This window comes from Heterodontus francisci, chromosome 25 (assembly GCF_036365525.1).
Source record: "Heterodontus francisci isolate sHetFra1 chromosome 25, sHetFra1.hap1, whole genome shotgun sequence".
NCBI classification, from domain to species: Eukaryota; Metazoa; Chordata; class Chondrichthyes; order Heterodontiformes; family Heterodontidae; genus Heterodontus; species Heterodontus francisci.
This window is the reverse complement of record NC_090395.1, coordinates 35,903,700-35,926,604: the sequence shown is the minus strand read 5'-3', so window position 1 is coordinate 35,926,604 and position 22,905 is coordinate 35,903,700. Positions and strand designations below refer to the sequence as shown.

Genomic DNA, 22,905 nt, shown 5'->3' with positions numbered 1-22,905 from the left:
TGACGTTGTAACAGGTCCCCCTTTGAACTGACTTTGATTGTTGCAGGGATAACAATATGGAACCTCAATGGAAGTGTGTGTCTGTACCTATGCCCACTTTTAACCATGGTCACTGGACAGTAATCAAGAGCAGGAACCTATGTGATTTTTCCCTCACTAGCCCAGAGGCACCAAGGCCATGGGAACAACCACTGAAAAAGGGGTGGATGGGGACAATAAAGGTCTTTTCCCCTCCCGCTAATTTTGATTTTTTAAAAATTCGCTAATGGGATGGGTGTCGCTGGCAAGTTCAGCATTTATTACCTATCCCTAATTGTCCTTGAGAAGGTGGTGGTGAGCTATCTTCTTGAACCACTGCAGTCAATTTGTTGTAGGTACACCTGCAGTGCTGCTAGGGAGGGAGTTCCAGGATTTTGGCCCAGTGATAGTGAAGGAACGGTGATATAGTTCCTAGTCACGATGGTGTGTGGCTTGGAGGGGGACTTGCAGTTGGTGGTGTTCCCATGCATCTGCTGCCCTTGTCCTTCTAGGTGATAGAGTTCGGGCATTTGGAAGGCGCTGTTGAAGGAGACTTGGTGAGTTTCTGCAATGCACCTTGATGGTACACACTGCTGCCACTGTGCGTCAGTGGTGAAGGGAGTGAATGTTGAAGGTGGTGGATGGGGTGCCAATCAAGCAGGCTGCTTTATCCTGGATGGTGTCGAGCTTCTTGAGTGTTGTTGGAGCTGCAGGCAAGTGGAGAGTATTCCATCACACTCCTGACTTGTGCCTTGTGTATGGTGGACAGGCATTGGGAAGTCAGGAGGTGAGTTACTCACGCAGAATTCCCAGCCTCTGACCTGCAATTGTAGCCACAGTATTTATGCAGCTGGTCCAGTTCAGTTTCTGGTCAATGGTAACCCCAGGATGTTGATAGTGGGGGATTCAATGATGGTAATGCCATTGAACATCAAGGGGAGATAGGTAGATTCCCTCTTGTTTGAGATGGTCCATGCCTGGCACTTGTGTGGTGTGAATGTTACTTGCCACTTATCAGCCCAAGCCTGGAAGTTGTCTAGGTCTTGCTGCATCTGGACATGGACTGCTTCAGTATCTGAGGAGTCACGAATGGTACTGAACCTTAAGCAGTCATCAGCGAACATCCCCACTTCTGACCTTATGATGGAGGGAAGGTCATTGATGAAGCAGCTGAAGATGTTTGGGCCTAGGACACTACCCTGAGGAACTCCTGCAGTGACGTCCTGGGACTGAGATGACTGACCTCCAACAACCACAACCAGCTTCCTTTGTGCTTGGTGTGACTCCAACCATCGGAGAGTTTTTCCCATGATTCCCATTGACTCCAGTTTTGATGGGGCTCCTTGATGCCATACTCGGTTAACTGCTACCTTGATGTCAAGGGCAGCCACTCTCACCTCACCTCTTGAGTTCAGCTCTTCTGTCCGTGTTTGAACTAAGGCTGTAATGAAGTCAGGAGCTGAGTGGCCCTGGCGGAACCCAAACTGAGTGCCCTGCATGTTATTGCTGAGCAAGTGCTACTTGATAGCACTGTCGACGAACCCTTCCGCCACTTTGCTGATGATCAAGATTAGACTGCTAGGGCGGTAATTGGCCGGGTTGGATTTATCCTGCTTTTTGTGTACAGGACATACTTGGGCAATTTTCCACATTGCCAGGTAGATGCTAGTGTTGTAGCTGTACTGAAACAGCGTGGCGAGGCGTCCGGCTAGTTCTGGAGCACAAGTCTTCAGCGCAATTGCTGGAATATTGTCAGGTCCCATAGCCTTTGCAGTATCCAGTCTTTTCAGCCGTTTCTTGATATTGCGTGGTGTCAATCGGATTGGCTGAAGACTGGCATCTGTGATGCTGGGGATTTCAGGAGTAGGCCGAGATGGATCATCCATTCGGCACTTCTGGTTGATGATGGATGCAAATGCTTCAGCCTTATCTTTTGCGCTGATGTGCTGGGCTCCCCTATCATTGAGGATGGGGATATTTATGGAGCCACCTCCTCCAATTAATTGTTTAATTGTCCACCACCATTCACGACTGGATATGGCAGGACTGCAGAGATTAGATCTGATCCGTTAGTTGTGGGATCGCTTAGCCCTGTCTATCGCATGCTGCTTCTGCTGTTTGGCATGCAAGTAGTCCTGTGTTGTAGCTTCACCAGGTTGACACCTCATTTTTAGATATGCCTGGTGCTGCTCCTGGCATGCCTTCCTGCACTCTTCATTGAACCAGGGTTGATCCCCCAGCTTGATGGTAATGGTAGAGTGGGGGATATGCCAGGCCATGAGGTTACACATTGTGGGTTGAATACAATTCTGCTGCTGCTGATGGCCCACAGCGCCTCATGGATGCCCAGTTTTGCGTTGCTATATCTGTTTAAAATCTATCCCATTTGGCCTGGTGGTAGTGCCACAGAACACGATGGTGGGTACACTCAATGTGAAGACCAGACTTAATCTCCACAAGGACTGTGCAGTGGTCACTCCTGCTAATACTGTCATGGACAGATGCATCTGCGACAGGTAGATTGGCGAGGACGAGGTCAAGTAGGTTTTTCCCTTTTGTTGGTTCCCTCACCACCTGCTGCAGACCCAGTCTAGCAACTATGTCTTTAGGGCTCGGTCAGTAGTGGTGCTACCAAGCCATGCTTGGTGATGGACATTGAAGTCCCCCACCCAGAGTACATTCTGTTCCCTTGCTACCCTCAGTGCTTCTTCCAGTAGGTGTTCAACATGGAGTACTGATTCATCAGCTGAGGGGGAGCAATAGGTGGTAATCAGCAGGAGATTTCCTTGCCCATGTTTGACCTGATGCCATGAGACTTCATGGGGTCTGGAGTCAATGTTGAGGCCTCCCAGGGCAACTCCTTCCCGACTGTATACCACTGTGCCACCACCTCTGGTGGATCTGTCCTGCCATTGGGAGAGAACATACCCGGGGATGGTGATGGTAATGTCTGGGACCTTGTCTGTAAGGTATGATTCCGTGAGTATGACTATGTCAGGCTGTTGCTTGACTAGTCTGTGGGACCGCTCTCCCAATTTTGGCACAAGCCCCCAGGCGTTAGTAAGGAGGACTTTGTAAAGTTGACAGGGCTGGATATGCTGTTGTTGTTTCCAGTGCCTAGCTCGAAGCCAGGTGGTCCATCCGGTTTCATTTGTAGTAGTTTGATACAACTGAGTGGCTTGCTAGGACATTTCAGAGGGCATTTAAGAGTCAACCACATTGCTGTGTGTCTAGAGTCACATGTAGGCCAGACCAGGTAAGGATGGCAGATTTCCAGGGACCATGCTGTACAGAGGGTCAGTGATGCACATGGGGACAGTGATGCAGACGGGGACATTGCAGAAGCAAAATTTTTCTGGCATAATTAAAGTAAGAATTAAAGTAATGGAAGAACAGTTTTCAGTCAAAGCCACAAATTAGGTGCTTAAGAAAGCTTTCAGAGTCGTCATTGCAGGTTTAAAACAAACTAAAATCCTTCAGACAGGTCTGCGTAGCTACACAAAGACATGAAAGAAATTTCAGAACATGATTATTTCTGTAAGTATTTGAAAACATGACTAAGATTTTAAAAACAGACCACAAAGGAATAAGAAGGCAGTTATTTCTCACAAGACTTAATATTTGTTTGAAACTCATTCTGCTCATGGCCTTGGGACTGAGCATCCCTGTAGTTGCAGTCCTGGATGCCTTTGAGGTTTGCATAGGGCAGGAGCAGGCATGTGAGTGTTCACTTGAGGCAATTACAGGTGTAACACCTTAACTATTAATTACGTTTTTACTTCAAAATGCTCTGCAGTCTGATAAATAGAACAGTTTATTATAGAAAACGGGCTGAATTGTCAAGAGGGCATGAGGAACAGTAGCTCCACTTGAGCTAGAAATTTTCATGTGGGGATTTCCTGGTGGTGTAACTGGTAGCTGGCTCCACTTAAAGATTTCCAATAATTAAATATGGCTGCCTTCTCTATGCGTGTCCCTCAGACATTACAGCCACTTTAAGGTACTAACTAGTGAAGCTCAACCAAAGGGCAGGCAGTAACTGAAGTGGGAGGATAGTCATCTTCTCAGTATGAACATGAAATAGGGCATGATAAACAGCAAAAACAGTCTTGAAGATATCCTGCAGATCAACTAGTTGACTGATCCAAACAGTTGACATAATTCCAAGCAGCCAACAATCATATGTGAACCACAATTTAAACTGCTTTCAGTAAAGGCCATTGATCTTAGAGGTAAATGTTGTTGGTCAGTTTCTAATTATTCTCCCCTCCTCACTTTGACCATCTTTTAGGTCTCCCATCCCACGATTTCATTATCAGCCAAGAGAGCAGACTTGCATCCAGTTACCAATGTAATTCTTGAACCAGCGACTGGGACTTTGAGTCAATTGCCTGCTGGTTGTACCTTCCTCCCCTTCTCACCTCCAAAACATACAAATATACATACGAACATATGAAGTAGAAGCAGGAGCAGGCTATTTGACCCCTCGAGCCTGCTCCGCCATTCTATAAGATCATGGCTGATCTATTTGTGGACTCAACTCCACTTTCCTGCCTACCCTTCGACTCCCTTGTTTGTCAAGAATCTGTCTACCTCTGCCTTAAAACATTCAATGACCCTGTCTCCACCGCTCACCGGGGAAGAGAGTTCCACAGACTCAAGACACTTTGACAGACAAAATTTCTCCGCATCTCTGTCTTAAATGGGACACCCCTTATTTTTAAATTTTGCTCCTAGTTTTAGTCTCTCCCACAAGGGGAAACATCCTTTCAACATCCACCCTACCAAGTCCCCTCAGGATCTTATATGTTTCAATAAGATCACCTCTCATCCTTCTAAACTCCAGTGAATACAGACCCAACCTATCCAACCCTTTCCTCATAAGATAACTCTCTCATTCCAGGAATCAGTCGAGTGAACCTTCTCTGAATGGTGTCCAATGTAATCATATCTTTTCTTAAGTAAGGAGACCAAAACTGAACACAATACTCTCGATGTGGTCTCACCAATGCCCTGTACAACTGTAGCAAAACATCTCTACTTTTATATTCCATTCCCTTGCAATAAACGACAACATTGCATTTGCCTTCTTAATCACTTGCTGTAGCTGCATGCTAACTTTTTGTGTACTAGGACACCCAGATCCCCCTGTATCTCAGAGTTCTGCAGTCTCTCTCCATTTCAATAATATGTTGCTTTTCTATTTTTCTGGCCAAAGTGAACAAGTTCACACTTTCCCACATTATACTCCATCTGCCAAATCTTTGCCCATTCACTTAAACTATCTATATCCCTTTGCAGACTCCTTACATGGTCTTCAAAAAACCTTCTTTTGTGATTCACCTTGAAGGCAAGGCAGAGTCAGGAACATGCCATGAAGTGAAAATCATTGATGTGGGCCTGCATCCCAGCAAATTTGAAAGAGTTAATAGTGATTAATAGCTGGTGGGTGAGTTGGCAACAAGGGGGCATACACTCAGGATTCGTACTAGAAGCATATAGGGGGAGGTCAGAATTACTTGTTTCTCAGAAAGGGTTATTATGTGGAATGCTTAACCACAGATGACTGTTGAAGCAGAATTAATCATGACTTTAGAGGAAAATTAAAGCCCACTTGAAACAGGAAAATATAAAAGGGTACGGGGAAAGAGCGAGGAAGCAGGATTAGAGTATACGCCTTGGGTAGGGAGCTGGCACCAGTACAAGCACAATAGGAAGTATAGCCTCCTCTGTATTGAAATTTCTATGTTGGCGTGATGCCCTATTATAACAAATTGTATGTCAACTCACATAACACCAACTTAACCAAGAAATAATAAATGTTGGATCAGCACATCTGAGAGATTGATATAAAAGAGCTTCAGAAGTAAATTGGGTTTATGGGGGTGGGTGACACGGTGGTCACCTCTCTCTCAACCTTTCCCCTGCCTCTGATTTGTCATGCAGCTTGTCTGACATCCAGGACTGAATAGCAAAAATTTCCTCCAACTAAATATCGGGAAGATTGAAGCCATTGTCTTTGGTTCCCACCACATACTCCGTTTCTTGCCCGCCAACTCCATCCTTCTTCCTGGCCTCAGTAGGAAGCTGAACCAGACTGTTTGCAATCTTGGCGTGCTGTTTGAAACCTGAGTTGAGCATCTGACCACATATCCTCTGCATCAGCAAGACTATCTACTTCCACCACATAATCTGTCTTTGACCCTGCCTCAGTTCATCTGCTGCTGAAACCCTCATCTATGCCTTTGCTAACTCTAGACTTGACTATTCCAATGTTATCCTACCAACCTCCCATTTTCCACACTCCATAAACTTGGGCTCATCCAAACTCTGCTGCCCACCTCCTAACTTGCTCCAGATCCCGTTCATCCACCAGCTCTGTACTTGCTTGACCTACATTGGGTCCCGGTCTGGCAACGCCTCGATTTTAAAACTATCTTCCTTGTTTTCAAATCCCTCCATGGCCTCGCCCCTCGCTATCTCTTTATCCTCCTCCAGCCTTACAACCCTCCGAGATTTCTGTGTTCCTGTAATGCTAGCCTCTTGTGCATCCTTAATTTTAATCTCTCCCATCATTGGTGGTCATGCAATCAGCTGCTGAGACCCTAACCTCTGGAATACCCCCCACTAACCTCTCTGCAACTCCAACTCTCTCCCTCTTCCTTTAAGATGGTCCTTAAAACTTACCTTTTTGACCACATTTTTGTTCACCTATCCTAATATCTCCTTATGTGGCTCAGTATTAAATGTTGTCTGATAATGCTTCTGCAAAGTGCCCTGGAACATTTTACTTTGTTAAAGGTGGAATATTTTGTTATGCAATTTTTTTTGCTGCTGGTCTCTGGGTTCCAATTCAATCCACAGAGAAGGAATCAAAGACTCATTTTTCTGCCGATTGGAAAGGCCCCTTTGTGGAATAAATAAATAATATTTGCAAATACATAACAGTGCACAATGAGTCCATGCCAAAAAATGACAGTAAATTAGTAATCTTATTCAGCAGAACTTCAAGGATGCCGAAATTGAAGTTTTCCCACTGACAGAGCTGTGAGAGAATTGGTGATAATTCTATTGTATGCTCCTGAGTTGGGGTGCAAGACAATATTGGAGAAGATTGAGTTTTACTCTGCATCTGAACTATGCTACGCCTGAATTAGGAGTTCTTGTTGCTGACAGAGGGTACCCAAAGAGGAAAGGGGATCTCAACATAATGGGGAGATTTAATGGAGCTGCTCAAAATTATGATGGGTTTTGATAGAGTAGGTGGGTGACATTTTAACTCACTCGAAACCCATTCACTTGCAGAGTTAAAATCAGGTCCAATCAAGGGGAAATGTTTCCATTGGCAGGAAGATTGGTACCCAGAGGACACAGAAGATAAGTGACAACAGAACCAGAGGGGAGATGAGGAGAATTTTTTTTTTATGCAGCTAGTTGTTGTGATTCTGGAATGCCCTGCCTGAAAGGGTGGTGAGAGCAGATTCAATAGTAACTTTCAAAAGGGAATTGGATAAATAAAGGAAAAACACTGTAGGGGCTGGGGAAAAAGCAAGTGAGTGGAACTAATTGGATAGCTCAAATGACCTCCTTTTGTGCTGTAAGATTAAATAATGCTACAAGTTTGTGAGTGAACTCACTGCCCACCTCGTACAGACCATACATACTAACATATGAATTAGGAGCAGGAGTAGGCCACTCGGCCCCTTGAGCCTGCTCTGCCATTCAACAAGATCATGGCTGACCTGATTGTAACCTCAACTCAACATTCCCGCCTACCCCCGATAACCTTTTACCCTCTTGCTTATCAAGAATCCACCTAACTCTGCCTAAAAAATATTCAAAGACTCTGCTTCCACTGCTTTTTGAGGAAGAGAATTCCAAAGACTCATGACCCTCTGAGAAAAAAAAATTCTCCTCATCACTGTCTTAAATGGGTGACCCCTTATTCTTAAACAGTGACCCCGAGTTCTAGATTCTCCCACAAGAGGAAACATCCTTTCCACATCCACCCTGTCAAGACCCCTCAGGATCTTATATGTTTCAATAGGTTCCAGCTTTAATTCTAATTCAATCAGGGGTCAAGAACCGGAAATTGGGGCTAGTTCCAGGTCCACACCCCACACGGCATGCTTTAAGCACACTCACTGGGAATTTCAAATCCTCAGCCAAGTAAAGGCCAGCGACAGGCTTGCCATCCAATCAGGAATGGTGGGCGGGTTCCCAGTGCTAGAGGGCCAATGGGAGGCCGTCTAGCACTACTGGCAGAAGTGGGAGCTGCCAATCTGAAGATGGAGAGAGAGAAGAAGGCGGCCAGTTACGTTTTTTGTAATTCTTTAAAAAGCCACAGCTGCCTAGCCATGATCCTGAAGGGACAACCCCTCCAGAGGACAGTGGTAGGTCTGGAAGGAGGTGGGGGGGGGGGGGGGTGGGTCCTCGCCTGCTCCATGCCACCTCCCTAAAACCTGGCTACCCGACCTAACCCCGACTAGACCCGACGACATGTGTCGTGTTCGGGTTGGGTCGAAATTCCGAGTCCAGCATTCGGGCTTGGGTTGGGTTGGGCTGAACACTGCTTCCGGGAAGTCACAGGATCAGGCTTACCCATGATTCCCCACAACTCCAGCTGCAGGAATAGCCTGCTGCTGGAACAGATGAAGGAGATGCGTGTTGGGTCGGGCACAAAAAAAAAGTAAAGGGCTCAGGTTCGGGTCGGGTTCGGGTTGGCTGTGGTTGGGCTTGGGTTGGGTTTTACTCTTATACCCGAGCCAGGCTTTACACCTCCCGCCCTGATCCTAACACGTTGGCATTGACATGTTCCAGGCCAATGTGGGCTGCCTTAGTGGGCAGCCAATCCGATCCCAAGCCACCCTCATTCAAAATGGCTCAGGGTTGGGACCGTGGCAGCTAACCAGCTCGGAGGCTGGCGCACCAAATCGCGCACGTGCCTGACTCTGATCCAACCCCAATCATATTTAGAAATCTAGTCCCTATCTCAGGGGAAGAGTTGCAGTAGATTCTCTGCCCTTAGGCTAGGAACAGGAAAAATAGCCTGTATTCGCACTGCAAATTGCTGTCTAGTGAGCATTGCTTGAAAGTACATATATGTGAATGTAGGGTGACAGAAGGATGGGGTTTGACTGACTCCATCCAGGATTGAATATAGAATAGAATCATAGAAACCTACAGCACAGATGGAGGCCATTCACCCCATTGTACCTGTGCTGACTCTTTGTAAGAACAATCATCCTTTATCCCACATCCCCGCTTTTTGTCTGTAGCCGTGCAAGTTCCTCATCCTCCAGTAACTGTCCAACTTTCTCTTAAAGTTATCTATGGCATTAGCCTACATCACCTTTTCAAGTCGAGCATCCAGATCCTGACAACTCTCTTCGTGAAAACATTTCTCCTCATCTCCCCTTTAGATCTTTAGCCAGTGATTTTAAATCCGTGACCTCTAGTGATTGATCCATTCGCCAGAGGGAATATTGTTTCCCTGTTCCCTACTCTATCAAAACTATCATCATTTTGAAAATCTCTATTAGGATATTTCTCAACCTCCTAAACACTGTTAACATCCTGGTAAACCTCCTCTGTAGGTTTTCTAAGGCCTCTATGTCTTTCCTGAAATGTGCTGCACAGAATTGTGCATAATACTTCAGCTGACGTGTAAACAGTGACTTATAAAGGTTTAGCATGATTTTGCTTTAATATTCTATTTCTCTATTTATAAACCCAAGTAACCCATATGCTTTTTAACCACCTTATCAACTTTCCCTGCCACCTTTAAGGGTTTGTGTGTATGGATACCAAGGCCTCTCTGCTCAGTTACATTCTCAAAATAGTGTTATTTATAGTATACTGTCTTTCTATATTAGTCCTCCCAAAGTGAATCATTTCACATCTCTCCACATTGAACTCCATCTGCCATGTTTCTTCCCATTTCACCATTCTATGTCATCCTGAACCCTATAACTGTTCTCATCACTATCTACTACTTTACAAAGTTTTGTATCATCTTCAAATTTTATAATGTTGCTCCCTACAGACGAGTCTGTCATTTATAGACCCAAAACTGACCCTTGTGGAACACCACTGCAAACCACCTCCCAGTCGGAACAACATCCAGCCCCCGCCACCCTTTGCTTGCTGTCACTGAGCTCATTTTGAATCCACCCCATCACTTTCCTCTTAATTACATAGACTTTCATCTTATTAATAAACCTTTTGTGTGGCATTTTGTCGAATTCCTTTCGAACGTCCATATATACACATCTACAACACTACCTTGATCAACCTTCTCTGTTATCGCATCAAAAAATTCAACCAAGTTAGTCAGAGATAATTTACCTTCAACAAATCCAACTTCTTGTGACATGTAACAATGCAAAGTCGCTCAGTTCCCACATTGCCCTGAATGTGATCATTTAAATCTCAGAATTCTGTCAGAAAATCAAGTATTTTCACAATTCAAAATGTTCTTCTTGATAGCCATTTTGAAATGTACAAAGCCTATTTGTGTCCAGTTCAAGCACGGATTGTAGGCTGATGCACATTTGTGGTTATCCTTCCCCTTGTCCCCAAACCCAGGTATAAAGAGGTTTGTCAACCAGGGCTATGAAGGAAGAGCGATGCCAGTCAGAATGGCAGAGGAGATCTATTTATAAGCTCCATTCTTTTTGCACAAGAGAAATTGTGCAAGTTGCTTTTAACTGTGAAAGGGGAGCCTAGAGTCTAAACCTGGGCAGATGGACCATAACAGCCGAGCAGTAGCGTCTCACTAATGCATTCAGTCACTGCCATGATTCCAATCACGCTCAGCTGTGCATTTCTAGACAGCCGCTGTCTAGACATCCAGGAACAGATGAAGGGCAACTCTCAGATTATAACATGCCAATTTAAAACTATTTCTATTCAGGGGTGAGGGAATGTTCATTTCTTTTATGTCATCATCATCTGGCATATTGAATTAAGTTGAAAGCTTTATCAGTGCTCAAAATAAAGTTAGTTTCTAATTATGTCAACTTCAGAGACTCCATCTATTCATTAGTCAAAACAGGCAAAAGGCGTGAAATTTGTCCCTGGTTATGGGTAACTACTAGCTCTTTTAAAATGTTTCTATTCAATATGTCAAGCAAATAGCTGTGTGAGTGTAGTATGCTCTGCTGGATTAGGGACAGAGGGTCTTTTGCCAGTTGCTTAAAATAGAAAGTATTCATTTGAATGCCAAATAAAGTCAATAAGCAAGAGCAATCACCTGCACATTTACTGGTTGTCTCCAGTCTTACTATAGTAATAGAGAGGCAGCCTGGCACAGAATCCCATCTTCACGAGTGTGCTCTACAATGGCATCATAAATTAGGAATGCAGCCCACAGGCCTCTACTGTTCCAATACCTGTCATTACTGGAGAGGACTTAGCTCTAAGAACAAAGAACAAAGAAAATTACAGCACAGGAACAGGCCCTTCGGCCCTCCAAGCCTGCGCCGATCCAGATCCTCTATCTAAACATGTCGCCTATTTTCTAAGGGTCTGTATCTCTTTTCTTCCTGCCCATTCATGTATCTGTCTAGATACATCTTAAAAGACGCCATCGTGCCCGCATCTACCACCTCCACTGGCAACGCGTTCCAGGCACCCACCACCCTCTGCGTAAAGAACTTTCCACGCATATCCCCCCTAAACTTTTCCCCTTTCACTTTGAACTCATGTCCTCTAGTAATTGAATCCCCCACTCTGGGAAAAAGCCTCTTGCTATCCACCCTGTCTATACCTCTCATGATTTTGTACACCTCAATCAGGTCCCCCCTCAACCTCCGTCTTTCTAATGAAAATAATCCTAATCTACGCAACCTCTCTTCATAGCTAGCGCCCTCCATACCAGGCAACATCCTGGTGAACCTCCTCTGCACCCTCTCCAAAGCATCCACATCCTTTTGGTAATGTGGCGACCAGAACTGCACGCAGTATTCCAAATGTGGCCGAACCAAAGTCCTATACAACTGTAACATGACCTGCCAACTCTTGTACTCAATACCCCGTCCGATGAAGGAACGCATGCCGTATGCCTTCTTGACCACTCTATTGACCTGCGTTGCCACCTTCAGGGAACAATGGACCTGAACACCCAAATCTCTCTGGACATCAATTTTCCCCAGGACTTTTCCATTTACTGTATAGTTCACTCTTGAATTGGATCTTCCAAAATGCATCACCTCGCATTTGCCCTGATTGAACTCCATCTGCCATTTCTCTGCCCAACTCTCCAATCTATCTATATTCTGCTGTATTCTCTGACAGTCCCCTTCACTATCTGCTACTCCACCAATCTTAGTGTCGTCTGCAAACTTGCTAATCAGTCCACCTATACTTTCCTCCAAATCATTAATGTATATCACAAACAACAGTGGTCCCAGCACGGATCCCTGTGGAACACCACTGGTCACACGTCTCCATTTTGAGAAACTCTCTTCTACTGCTACTCTCTGTCTCCTGTTGCCCAGCCAGTTCTTTATCCATCTAGCTAGTACACCTTGGACCCCATGCGCCTTCACTTTCTCCATCAGCCTGCCATGGGGATCTCACTGAAAAGGAAATCTTATGCAAAGTGCCTAACTCCGAGTATCTTTTCGCTTATAAAGTTTAAAACAAAGGAACATTGACACAGTAGGAAAGGGTATAAAAAATCTCCCTTTAAACATTCAGGTGTATCAATATGGATGAATACACTTCAAGTACAATAGAATCTGCTCCATGAACTCTGTAGCCATCAGTTGGGAAAACGATTTTAGGTTATGCCACATCTTGAATCGAATCCTGCAAATTTCTACACTTATTGCACGTGGTGTCATTTGCTGACCGTGTACAATGTCTTATTGAGTTCTCTGGAAGGAATATTCAGACTTCCTCTTGAGCATCCACATAATGACTGTTTATTTTCCATGAGATTGAGAGGGTCGCTAGTTGACTAATTTGTTGTGAAACCAGCAAGCAGGTTGGCGTCATTGAGGTATAGTACCATAAATATAGGTCAGTATGTTATCCACGAGTTTAACATGACTAACAGTAAGGATACTGGACTGAAATTCCTGGGGCAGGGGGAGTGGGGGGGGGAGGTGACTGACATTTCTCTTCTGTGGGGGGATGATGATGTCTGCAGCTTTATCATTGGATGGGTCAACACCAGTAAATGGGGCAAGTTGAAGAAGTTGAGTGAATGAGCAGCTAGTTCCTCAGATTAGACCTTAACTCAAACATGATTCTGTTAGGACATTAGCCTTTCCTTCAATTAGCTATTGTTATCTAATAATCTCACGTTCCACTGGGCAGTATTTTAAATGTAATGCTTTTATTAGAACAGTGTAAATTATGAGGTGATTTGATGAAGGTGTTTATAATGAAGGGGTGGGATAGGGAAGCTGGAAATGAACTGTTTCCAGTAATTGAGGATTTAGAATAACAGGACATAAGAATAAGATTAAATGTAAAAGATGTTTGACAGAGCAGTAAAACCCTTTTTACAGGGTAGGTGAGAAGCCCTAGCACAACAGAAGTCAATGGGAATCGGGGAAAACTCTCCACTGGTTGGAGTTATACCTAGCACAAAGGAAGCTGGTTGTGGTTGTTGGAGGTCATTCTCAGGACATTACTGCAGGAGCTCCTCAGGGCAATCTCCTAGGCCCAACCAGCTTCAGCTGCTTCATCAATGACCTTGCCTCCCTCATAAGGTTAGAGGTGATGATATTCGCTGATGATTGCACAATGTTCAGCACCATTCGCAACTCCTCAGATACTGAAGCAGTCCATGTCCATATGCAGAAAGACCTGGACAACCTTCAGGCTTGGGCTGATAAGTGGCAAGTTACATTTGCACTGCACAAGTGCCAGGCAATGGCCATTTTCAACATAAGAGAATCCAACCATCTCCCCATGACATTCAACGGCACCATAACTGAATCCCCCACTATCAATATCCTGGAGGTTACCATTGACCAGAACTGAAATGGACCAGACATATAAGTATGGTGGCTACAAGAGCAGGTCAGAGGCTGGGAATTCTGTAGCAAGTAACTCACCTCCTAACTCTCCAAAGCTTGTCCATCATCTACATGGCACAAGTCAGGAGTGTGATGGAATACCCTCCACTTGCCTTGATGAGTGCAGCTCCAACAACACTTAAGAAGCTTAACACCATCCAGGAAAAAGCAGTCCGCTTGATTGGCACCCCATCCACAAGCTTCAACATTTACTCCCTCCACCAGTGGCGCACAGTGGCAGCAGTGTATACAATCTACAGGATGCACTGCTGCAACTCACCAAGGCTCCTTCGACAGCACCTTCCAAACCCACAACCAGAAGGACAAGGACAAGGACAAGGGTATGGGAACACCACCGCCTGACTTGGAACTATATTGCCGTTCTTTCACAGTCACTGGGTCAAAATCCTGGAACTCTTTTCCTAATGGGACTGTAAGTGAACCTACACCACGTGGACTGCAGCGATTCAAGAAGGCAGCTCACCACCATCTTCTCAAGGGCAGTTAGGGATGGGCAATAACTGCTGGCCTAGCTAGCGATGCCTACATACCGTGAAAGAATAAAAAACAACACACAGCGTTCTGAGACTATGAAATACACTACTAGAGTGAGTGATTGAAGCAGAGACTATGTCGAAATGTAAAATAAATTAGATAGTCGGTTGAAAGAAAGGGGAATAAAGGGATATGGGAACAGGGTGTTACATATGATTAGGACAACTGCTCATTTGGAGGATAAATGCTAACATAGACTGGTTGGGCTGAACAGCCTATTTGGGTGTTGTAATTTCTATGTAAATTTTTGCATAAAAAGTACCAAAGGTAGCGAAAAGCTGGTTTCTAAGTGGATCTGACCAATAATAAACCATTTGTCGCAACAAGTCATTTTCCATTATCCTGAGTAGAGAGATTTCTAAATCGTATCAGATGAGAACTGAAAGTTCTTGGATTTGAGACTCGTGAGGAAATAGTTAATAAACTAGCCCAGCTAATAATACAGAATGTGATCACCTAAGACTTGATATGTATTAGTATTTGTTCAACAATATGTTCAACTGCTAGATACCCCAATTTAATTTCTTACACTCCAGGAAAGATGGGATGGGTTATCCATTTGATACAATGGGATTTCTTTCAATTCTTCCAATGAATGTGCACCTATGGGTGCCACAGAATATATACATAAATTCTCTTCTGAGCTTTCTGTGTTAGCATTCTATGTCTATTCCCTTTAAAGCAACATTTAATATTTATTCTGTTTAAGGTGAACAACTGGTGTCCTCAGATGTCCATCAAAGAAGATGCAATAATGGAAAAAATGGTAGGATGGGAATTGGCCAAGTTCCCCGATGCACCGTATAGATGTCAACTATCTTTTCATCCAGATACCTCTGGTTTTCTTAAGGTCCACACCCCTTCCCAACTCTCAAATCAATCCCCAACTCTCAAATCAATCCCCAACTCTCTTAATGTTAAAAACAAAATCTTATTAAAAATAGCACTTAGGTTTTGGGCACACAAAATGAGCAGGAAGCAGATAAAAACATAAGCAATATAGGTGTACTGGCTGGTAGTATCTTCCCAGCATTATACTTTTAAAATTACAGATATTGCTTTCTTGATGAAACCAAAATGTGAATAGATAGCAGTGAATATTTTTGCAAGCTGACCAAGCCATTTAGAGGGGAATTTTCATGCCCACTCCAAGCAAAGGCTCAGTAGAAAAATGCACAAGGTAGCACGCTATTATGACACAGATTAAGTTTGTACTCTGCTGTGTGATGGTTTAGCTGACCTCAGTATAGTACAGTAGTGGAAAAACTACATTTGGCCTCGGTGTCCCTGGGCAAGGGAGGGGTGAAAATAAATCAGTCAGGTTTGTCTTTCCTGATTTGCAGTGCCAGGACCTTGTTGGAAGTTTGCGTGCATGGACATCAAGTAAGGGCTGAATCAACTACCCTCCACAACAAAACACCCCACTGCCACTCACTGTCCAGGCCTACACATAAAGAATGTCCACCTGGTTGAGATACTGGAGGGCAGCCGGCACCAGCTGAACCAACAAAAGTCATTTTTGAGGAGCACTTTGAAGAGGAAAGCGAGGTTGGAGATGGGGTGGTAGTTTGCAAGGACAAAGAAATCAAGTGTGAGGTTTTAGAAAAGGAGGGAGGAAGTGCCTCGGAATGACTTTCAACGTCCATTAGCACAGGAGAAAAGAAGGGTAGTGAGGTGGTCAGCAAATTATTGAATATAGTATCAGAGAAGCAGGAGTGGGTCTCGTAGAGAAAATGAGCTTGGGGATAACATGGGAGAGAAACTGTAGAGAGACAGGATGGATTAGGGCTACAATATCGAGGGATGTGGAGGGAGCAGGGAGAGTTTGGTATAGTGGGCAAAGAGGAAGAAAGGAAGCAGTTGAGACAACTGAACACTCGTCTCTATCTTGTTAACAAAAAGAGGTCCATGTTCTACTCACATTTGTTACTAGGAGTTGAAGTAGCAGGGGAGAGGGGTTTAAGGAGGCTTTGGTGCAGGAGAAAAGAATCCAGGGTTTATTTTTGCCCTCCAAAATTACTGTGTGGTTTTGGCAGAGACGTGTGAGGCCTGGTGGAGCTTGTTGTGCCCAGCCAGATTTGGTGATGGATGGTTCATCTATGCCTTTGTTACCTCTAGACTTGACTATTCTAACACACTCCTGGCTGGTCTCCCACATTCTGCCCTCTGTAAACTTAAGGTCATCCAAAACTCTGCTGCCCATGTCCTAACTCACACCAAGGCCTATTCACCCGTCATCCCTGTGCTCGCTGAATACATTGGCACCTGGTGAAGCAATTCCTTGATTTTAAAATTCTCATCCTTGTTTTTAAATCCATCCATGGCCTCACCCCTATCTCTGTAATTTCCTCCAGCTCTACAACACTGAGATAGCTGCACTCCTACAATTCTGGCCTCTTGATCATCTCCACCATTGGTTGCAGTGCCTTCAGAGCCGAAGCTCTGGAATCCCCTCTCTAAATCTCTCCGTCTCTCTACCTTTCTTTTCTCCTTTAAGACACTCCTTAAAATCTACCTCTTTGTCTAAGCTTTTGGTCATCTGCCCTAATATTTCTTTATGTGGCTTGGTGAAGCACCTTAGGATGTTTTACTACATTAAAGGCACTATATAAATATATGTTATTGTTGTTGTTGATATGCTTAAATCTTCACCCTTTGGACTTGAGTAAAGAAGCGGTCCATGCCAGGAACAGAGGAACAGAAGTAGGCCATTCAGCCCATTGAGCCTGCCCCACCATTCAGTACAATCATGGCTGATCATCCACTTCAATGCCTTTTTCCCACACCAACCTCATATCCCCTTATGTCATTGGTATTCAGAAATCTGTCAATCTCTGCTTTAAACATACTCAATGACTGAACTTCCGTAGCCTTCTGGGGTAAAGAATTCTAAAGACCAATGGGAATGACCATGATGGGAGACAGTGAATGTTTTGCTGGAGAAAATAGAATGACAGGTGGAGGTGAGAGTTGGTGAGTAAATTGACAGTTAAAGAGGTATCTTGGTGAATGGAGGGTCAAAGGTTAGGCTATTGGCTTATGGTTTTTGATGTAGATTGAAAAAGATTCATATTTTATTCCGATATTATAGAGATGTACATTTTGGTTATTTTGTTGCAGGTCTAGGGACTTGTATCACTTTGAAAGTAAAGAAATGCTCTCTGTATTGCATCCCTTCCACAGCCAGTCCTCCAAGTCTAATATCTATGGCGGAAGTTCTGGAAACTGCCCGAGATGTGTCCAACATGGCCATTGCACATGAAATTGTTATAAACAACAATTTCCAGATCCAGCAGATGGAATCTCCTCAGAACAGGTAAAAGACTAATTTACTGAGTTTAGTTTCTCAATTAAATTAATCATGTACTCCCCAATGAATCCGTGAGTTTTTCAACTAATTAACTGAGCCATTCAGATCAGAGAGGTGTCAAGTTAATCCTCAGTTGGCTGATCTCAGCTGGCTTGACAGTAGGGGTGCTATGGTCAGCCTCAGCATCCCAAAGATAGGAAGTTTGTGGGGAGGAGGGAATGGAAAAATCAGATTTGGCTCCCATTCCTGATTGTAATCTGACAACTCCTACTGAATATGCAAGTGTTTGGAGTTTGGAGTAGGCTTGGCTGTAATATTCCAGTTGTATAATATCTCGCTGGCACTGTGGAAGTTTTAGGCCAGTGTCTAACTCGCTGCACTACTCAGTTCTTGCCTAATTGTATTATCCTGCTCCTAAAGTGCAAAATTCTTTTAAGGCTACAGATGCTAATTTATGTCAAGTAAACACTGGGTGAGTTCATATGTGGGTTGGTTAACGAACTGCAGACATTGTTGCTGAAGTATTTTCTGTTGCTGTAGAGATTCTCTAGACAATGGTAGTCTGTTTTCTATATAACTTTCTTTCCCAAGTGTGTCACAAAAATTTGCATTAGACAGCGTGTGACAAACCGCTAGTTGCACATGCTCAAAGTTTTTACAATATGATAGATTCTAGTTATTCTATGTCACACTGCTCATAGTAAATCAGAGAATATGTTGGCTTATGATAGGAGTGGTACAGTACTTGTGATGTTATACAGGTGGTTGACAATCCTTGGAAAATCATCCTCAAGCCGACATCTCGGCATATCCCAATACATGTTGCGAGCACAAGGCGGTCGAGGAGCCTATACACAAGCTCGTTAGGCTCCTGACTAAACAGGTCATCCCCATTGAGAAGCTGGAGTGCCTAAACAATGCTCAAGCCGACCAAGATCCATTAGCAACAGGTGCTGAAAGGGTGGCTACTATTCCATTAAAAACAAGTAATTGAGGTACCTTTGCTCTTTGTTTCCAATACCCCTGGCCCTCCTGTCCCCCTTGCCTTCCCACCATGTGCCCAGTGGCTCTCCCCCCAAAACAGCAAAGTGTCTCATGAACAATGGGCAGCCAGCAGCCCTTTCCTGGCTGCTGACACCAGACAGTGTGGCCTGGGGACTCCCAATAATGTGCATCCCGGCTACCACTGAAACATGCAAATAGACTGACCTCAATTTACCTGCTGAGATAAGCTCATCGTGTAAGCAGGGAGAGCAGCACTGTGCTCTGGCTGCATCAGTGGCTCTATTATTTAATGGAGATGATGTGGTGTTGGCAATGGAGTTGAATGGATTGGCTCTCCCATGTAATTTGTTGGTGTGATAGATAGTTCTGAGGGCTGAGACAAAATGAAGGAATAAAATCAATAGAAAGGGTGGGATGGAAAGTGGAAATAGTTTAGGGACTGAGCTTTGAAATAAGTAAATTAAAGGGACAGTAGCAGTGTGGATACAAAATTGGCTCAGGGGCAGAAAGTAGAGAGTGATGGTGAACGCTTGTTTTTTAGACTGGAGGAAAGTATACGGTGGTGCCTCCCAGGAGTTGATATTAGGACCACTGCTGTTTTTCAATTGGAGAGGGAGAGTGCGGACACTGTTACAACCAAGACAGGAGGAGTGCACTGTTTATTCTAGTTTCACTTCTCCATGGGTCACAACATATATTTGAATGTTTTCCTACTTACCGATACAGTCAGTCAATCATAGACTCTATTTTTATCCCAGAATAAAATACACCAACAAGGTTTCTTTGATAAACCACTAAACTATCAATTTATTATAAAACAAGTCTTAACCAGTAATGAAGTAAATCATAAACACACAGATTGAAATATTAAAGTTCCCTTTTTACCTTAGTCCCCTCACACACACATATACATACACTGGTTAATTGGAAAAATAAAGGGATTTTTGTTTCTAGAGCTCTATTACAGACAAAAAACACTTGCTCATTCTTGAAGAAACAGCAAATGAGATGTTGTGTTCCAGAACTGGCATGCAGTCCGACTCACTGGGATCACAGGGATCTTTTAGAACAGTTCTTTTCAGGCAGCATTGAGAATTAATTTAGCAGGCTTTTCTTCAAAGACATGAGACAAGATGAGTTGACACAATGGACTTCTCAGGGTCTTTTAGAGAGGTGCTGGAAAGCTGAGCTGGGTTGTGGTCTTCTCTCCTTCCTCGGGAATTCTCTTCTCTCCTTGGAAGTTCTCTCCCTTTTTAGACAGTTCAACCTCAACTCAAAACAATTCAAAAGCGAAACCAACAGGATGTCAACCTTTTGACCTCCATCAATCTTGACCTGTCACTTCTTGGTAAACAACTTCTCCAGGTGTACAAAGTTCTCTGTTGTTTATTGAGCTGGAAGTCAGGTGGTTTCCCAAAAAGGCTTGTTTTCCTCAAGACCTCAGTGACCCTTTTAAAAAAAAAAATTTCCAGGGACTATTTTTCAAAGTCAAGTGGTCTTTTTATGACCCCCTTTGAAAACCTCAAAGTTTAACATTTCTTCAATCTTTCAAAAATGAATCCTCAAAAAATATATATGTAACGAAACACAGAGGCACCTTTATAACAACCCGAAGGAGTTCGGGAGCAGAGTGGAGGAGCCTGATTATCAGAGAGTGAGGTAACAAAAAAGTGATGTCAGCACAAGGTGCTGATTGACGAGTAGCTGGTGAGTGCTTTTTAAGCCTTTATTTTATTTCATAGAATCATAGAATGGTTACGGCACAGAAGGAGGCCATTCGGCCCATCATGTGTGCGCCAGCTCTCAGCAACAGCAACTCAGCTAGTCCCACTCCCTGTCCTTTACCCATAGCACTGAAAAATTTTCTCTTCAGATAATTATCCAATTCCCTTTTGAAAGCCACAATTGAATCTGACTCCCACACTCAGGCAGTGTTTTCCAGATTCTAACCACTCACTGCATAAAAAACAAGTTTTTTTCCTCATGTTGCTTTTGGTTCTTTTGTTATTCACCTTAAATCTGTGTCCTCTGGTTCACAACCATTTCACCAATGCGATCAGCTTTCCTCTATCTACTCTGTCTAGACCCCTCATGATTTTGAGTATTAAATCTCTTTTCAACCTTCTCTCAGGAGAACAACCCAGCTTTTCCAATCTATCCACTCCAATCTATCCACATAACTGAAGTCAGTCTAATAAATAGAGGCATGGCAGGACACCTCAGTCCCAAGGAATGCACATCCTATTTCATGTGGGAACTCCAGGAAACTTCTCATCCCGCACTACTACATGCACAGGATGTGTCATCAGCTGGTGCAGCTCGAGCTCAGGGTGGCAAATAGAATCCAATCCGGAGAAGTGTGAGGTAATGCGTTCGGGGAGGATAAACAAGGCAAGGGAATATATAGTAAATGGTAGGATTCTGTGAAGTGCAGAGGAAGAGAGGGACCTTGGAGTGCATATCCATAGAACCCTGAAGGTAGCAGGACAGGTCAAGAAGGCATGCAGGATACTTTCCTTTATTGGGCAATGCCAAGCATCTAAGAACAGAGGTTATGCTAGAATTATGTAAAACACTATCTAGATGACAGCTAGAGTTCTTGTGATCATACTAGAGAGGATGCAGAGGAGATTTATGAGATGTTGCCTGGAATGGAGAATTTCAGCTATGAGGAAATATTGTATAGGCTGAGGTTGTTTGAAGAAGAGGAGGCTGAGAGGAGAGTTAACTGAGGTGTATAAAATTAAGAGGGGCCTAGATAGAGTGGATAGGAAGGACCTATTTACATTAGCAGAGAGGTCAATAACCAGAGGGCATAGATTCAAAGTAATTGGTGGAAGGATTACAGGGGAGTTGAGGGGTAATTTTTTTTGCCCAGAGGGTGATGGAGATCTGGAACACACTGCCTGAAAGTGCGGTAGAGGTAGAAACCTTCATTGCATTTAAAAAATTCTTGGATTTGCACTTGAAGTGCCATAACTTACACGGCTACGGACTAAGAGCTGCAAGGTAGGATTAGACTGGATAACTCTTTCAGCCGGCACAGACAAAAGGGCCGAATGGCCTCCTTCTATGCAGTAAATCTTTTTATGTTTCTTTTTGATATATCTTAATGACATGGACTTGGGTACACAGAGCATAGTTTCAAAGTTTACAGATAACATGAAAGACAAAAATGGAGTAAACGATGAGGGGGATAGTAACTGACTTCAGGAGAACATCAAGGGTGTGAAATTGGGCTCAGTCGTGCCAATTGTTTGGGCACTGCAGGTGTGTTCATGAACCAAAATGGTGTCCAATGTGCACACCCATGCACTTTTGCCACGAATCGCACCAGACACCATCTTGGTGAAGGTGTTAGTGCACATTCAGCTAACAGCCATGGGAGTCTGCACAGCAGGCAGATCATGACATCAGTCAGCATGCAACATTTATTTGGTGGCAGTGTGCCATTTTGGAGCTCAACGCTTTAGCCAACACCCTCACTTAACCTCGCACAGCTCAATATGCATTCACCAACAGGAAGGAAGCCCCAGTAACACTATTTAATGGGATCATCAACTTTCTTTCTTTCTTTTTTCTTTTGGGCCTCCTTATCTCGAGAGACAATGGATACGCGCCTGGAGGTGGTCAGTGGTTTGTGAAGCAGCGCCTGGAGTGGCTATAAAGGCCAATTCTGGAGTGACAGGCTCTTCCACAGGTGCTGCAGAGAAATTTGTTTGTTGGGGCTGTTGCACAGTTGGCTCTCCCCTTGCGCCTCTGTCTTTTTTCCTGCCAACTACTAAGTCTCTTCGACTCGCCACAATTTAGCCCTGTCTTTATGGCTGCCCGCCAGCTCTGGCGAATGCTGGCAACTGACTCCCACGACTTGTGATCAATGTCACACGATTTCATGTCACGTTTGCAGACGTCTTTATAACGGAGACATGGACGGCCGGTGGGTCTGATACCAGTGGCGAGCTCGCTGTACAATGTGTCTTTGGG

The 22,905-nt window shown here is 44.0% G+C and overlaps 1 protein-coding gene across 6 annotated transcripts in view; it reads left to right on the top strand.

Moving 5' to 3' along the window:
• The window catches only part of LOC137383820 (T-complex protein 11-like protein 1), a 67,997-nt gene that overhangs the window by 4,959 nt on the left and 40,133 nt on the right, over nucleotides 1-22,905 (top strand). For 5 of the 6 annotated variants that reach the window (XM_068057086.1, XM_068057085.1, XM_068057088.1 and 2 more), the window contains 2 exons: nucleotides 15,316-15,372; nucleotides 17,790-17,922. In XM_068057086.1, the coding sequence (XP_067913187.1) occupies nucleotides 15,316-15,372; nucleotides 17,790-17,922 (190 nt within the window). The remainder of the gene's footprint in view (nucleotides 1-15,315; nucleotides 15,373-17,789; nucleotides 17,923-22,905) is intronic. The other variant, XM_068057090.1, reaches the window with a different exon arrangement.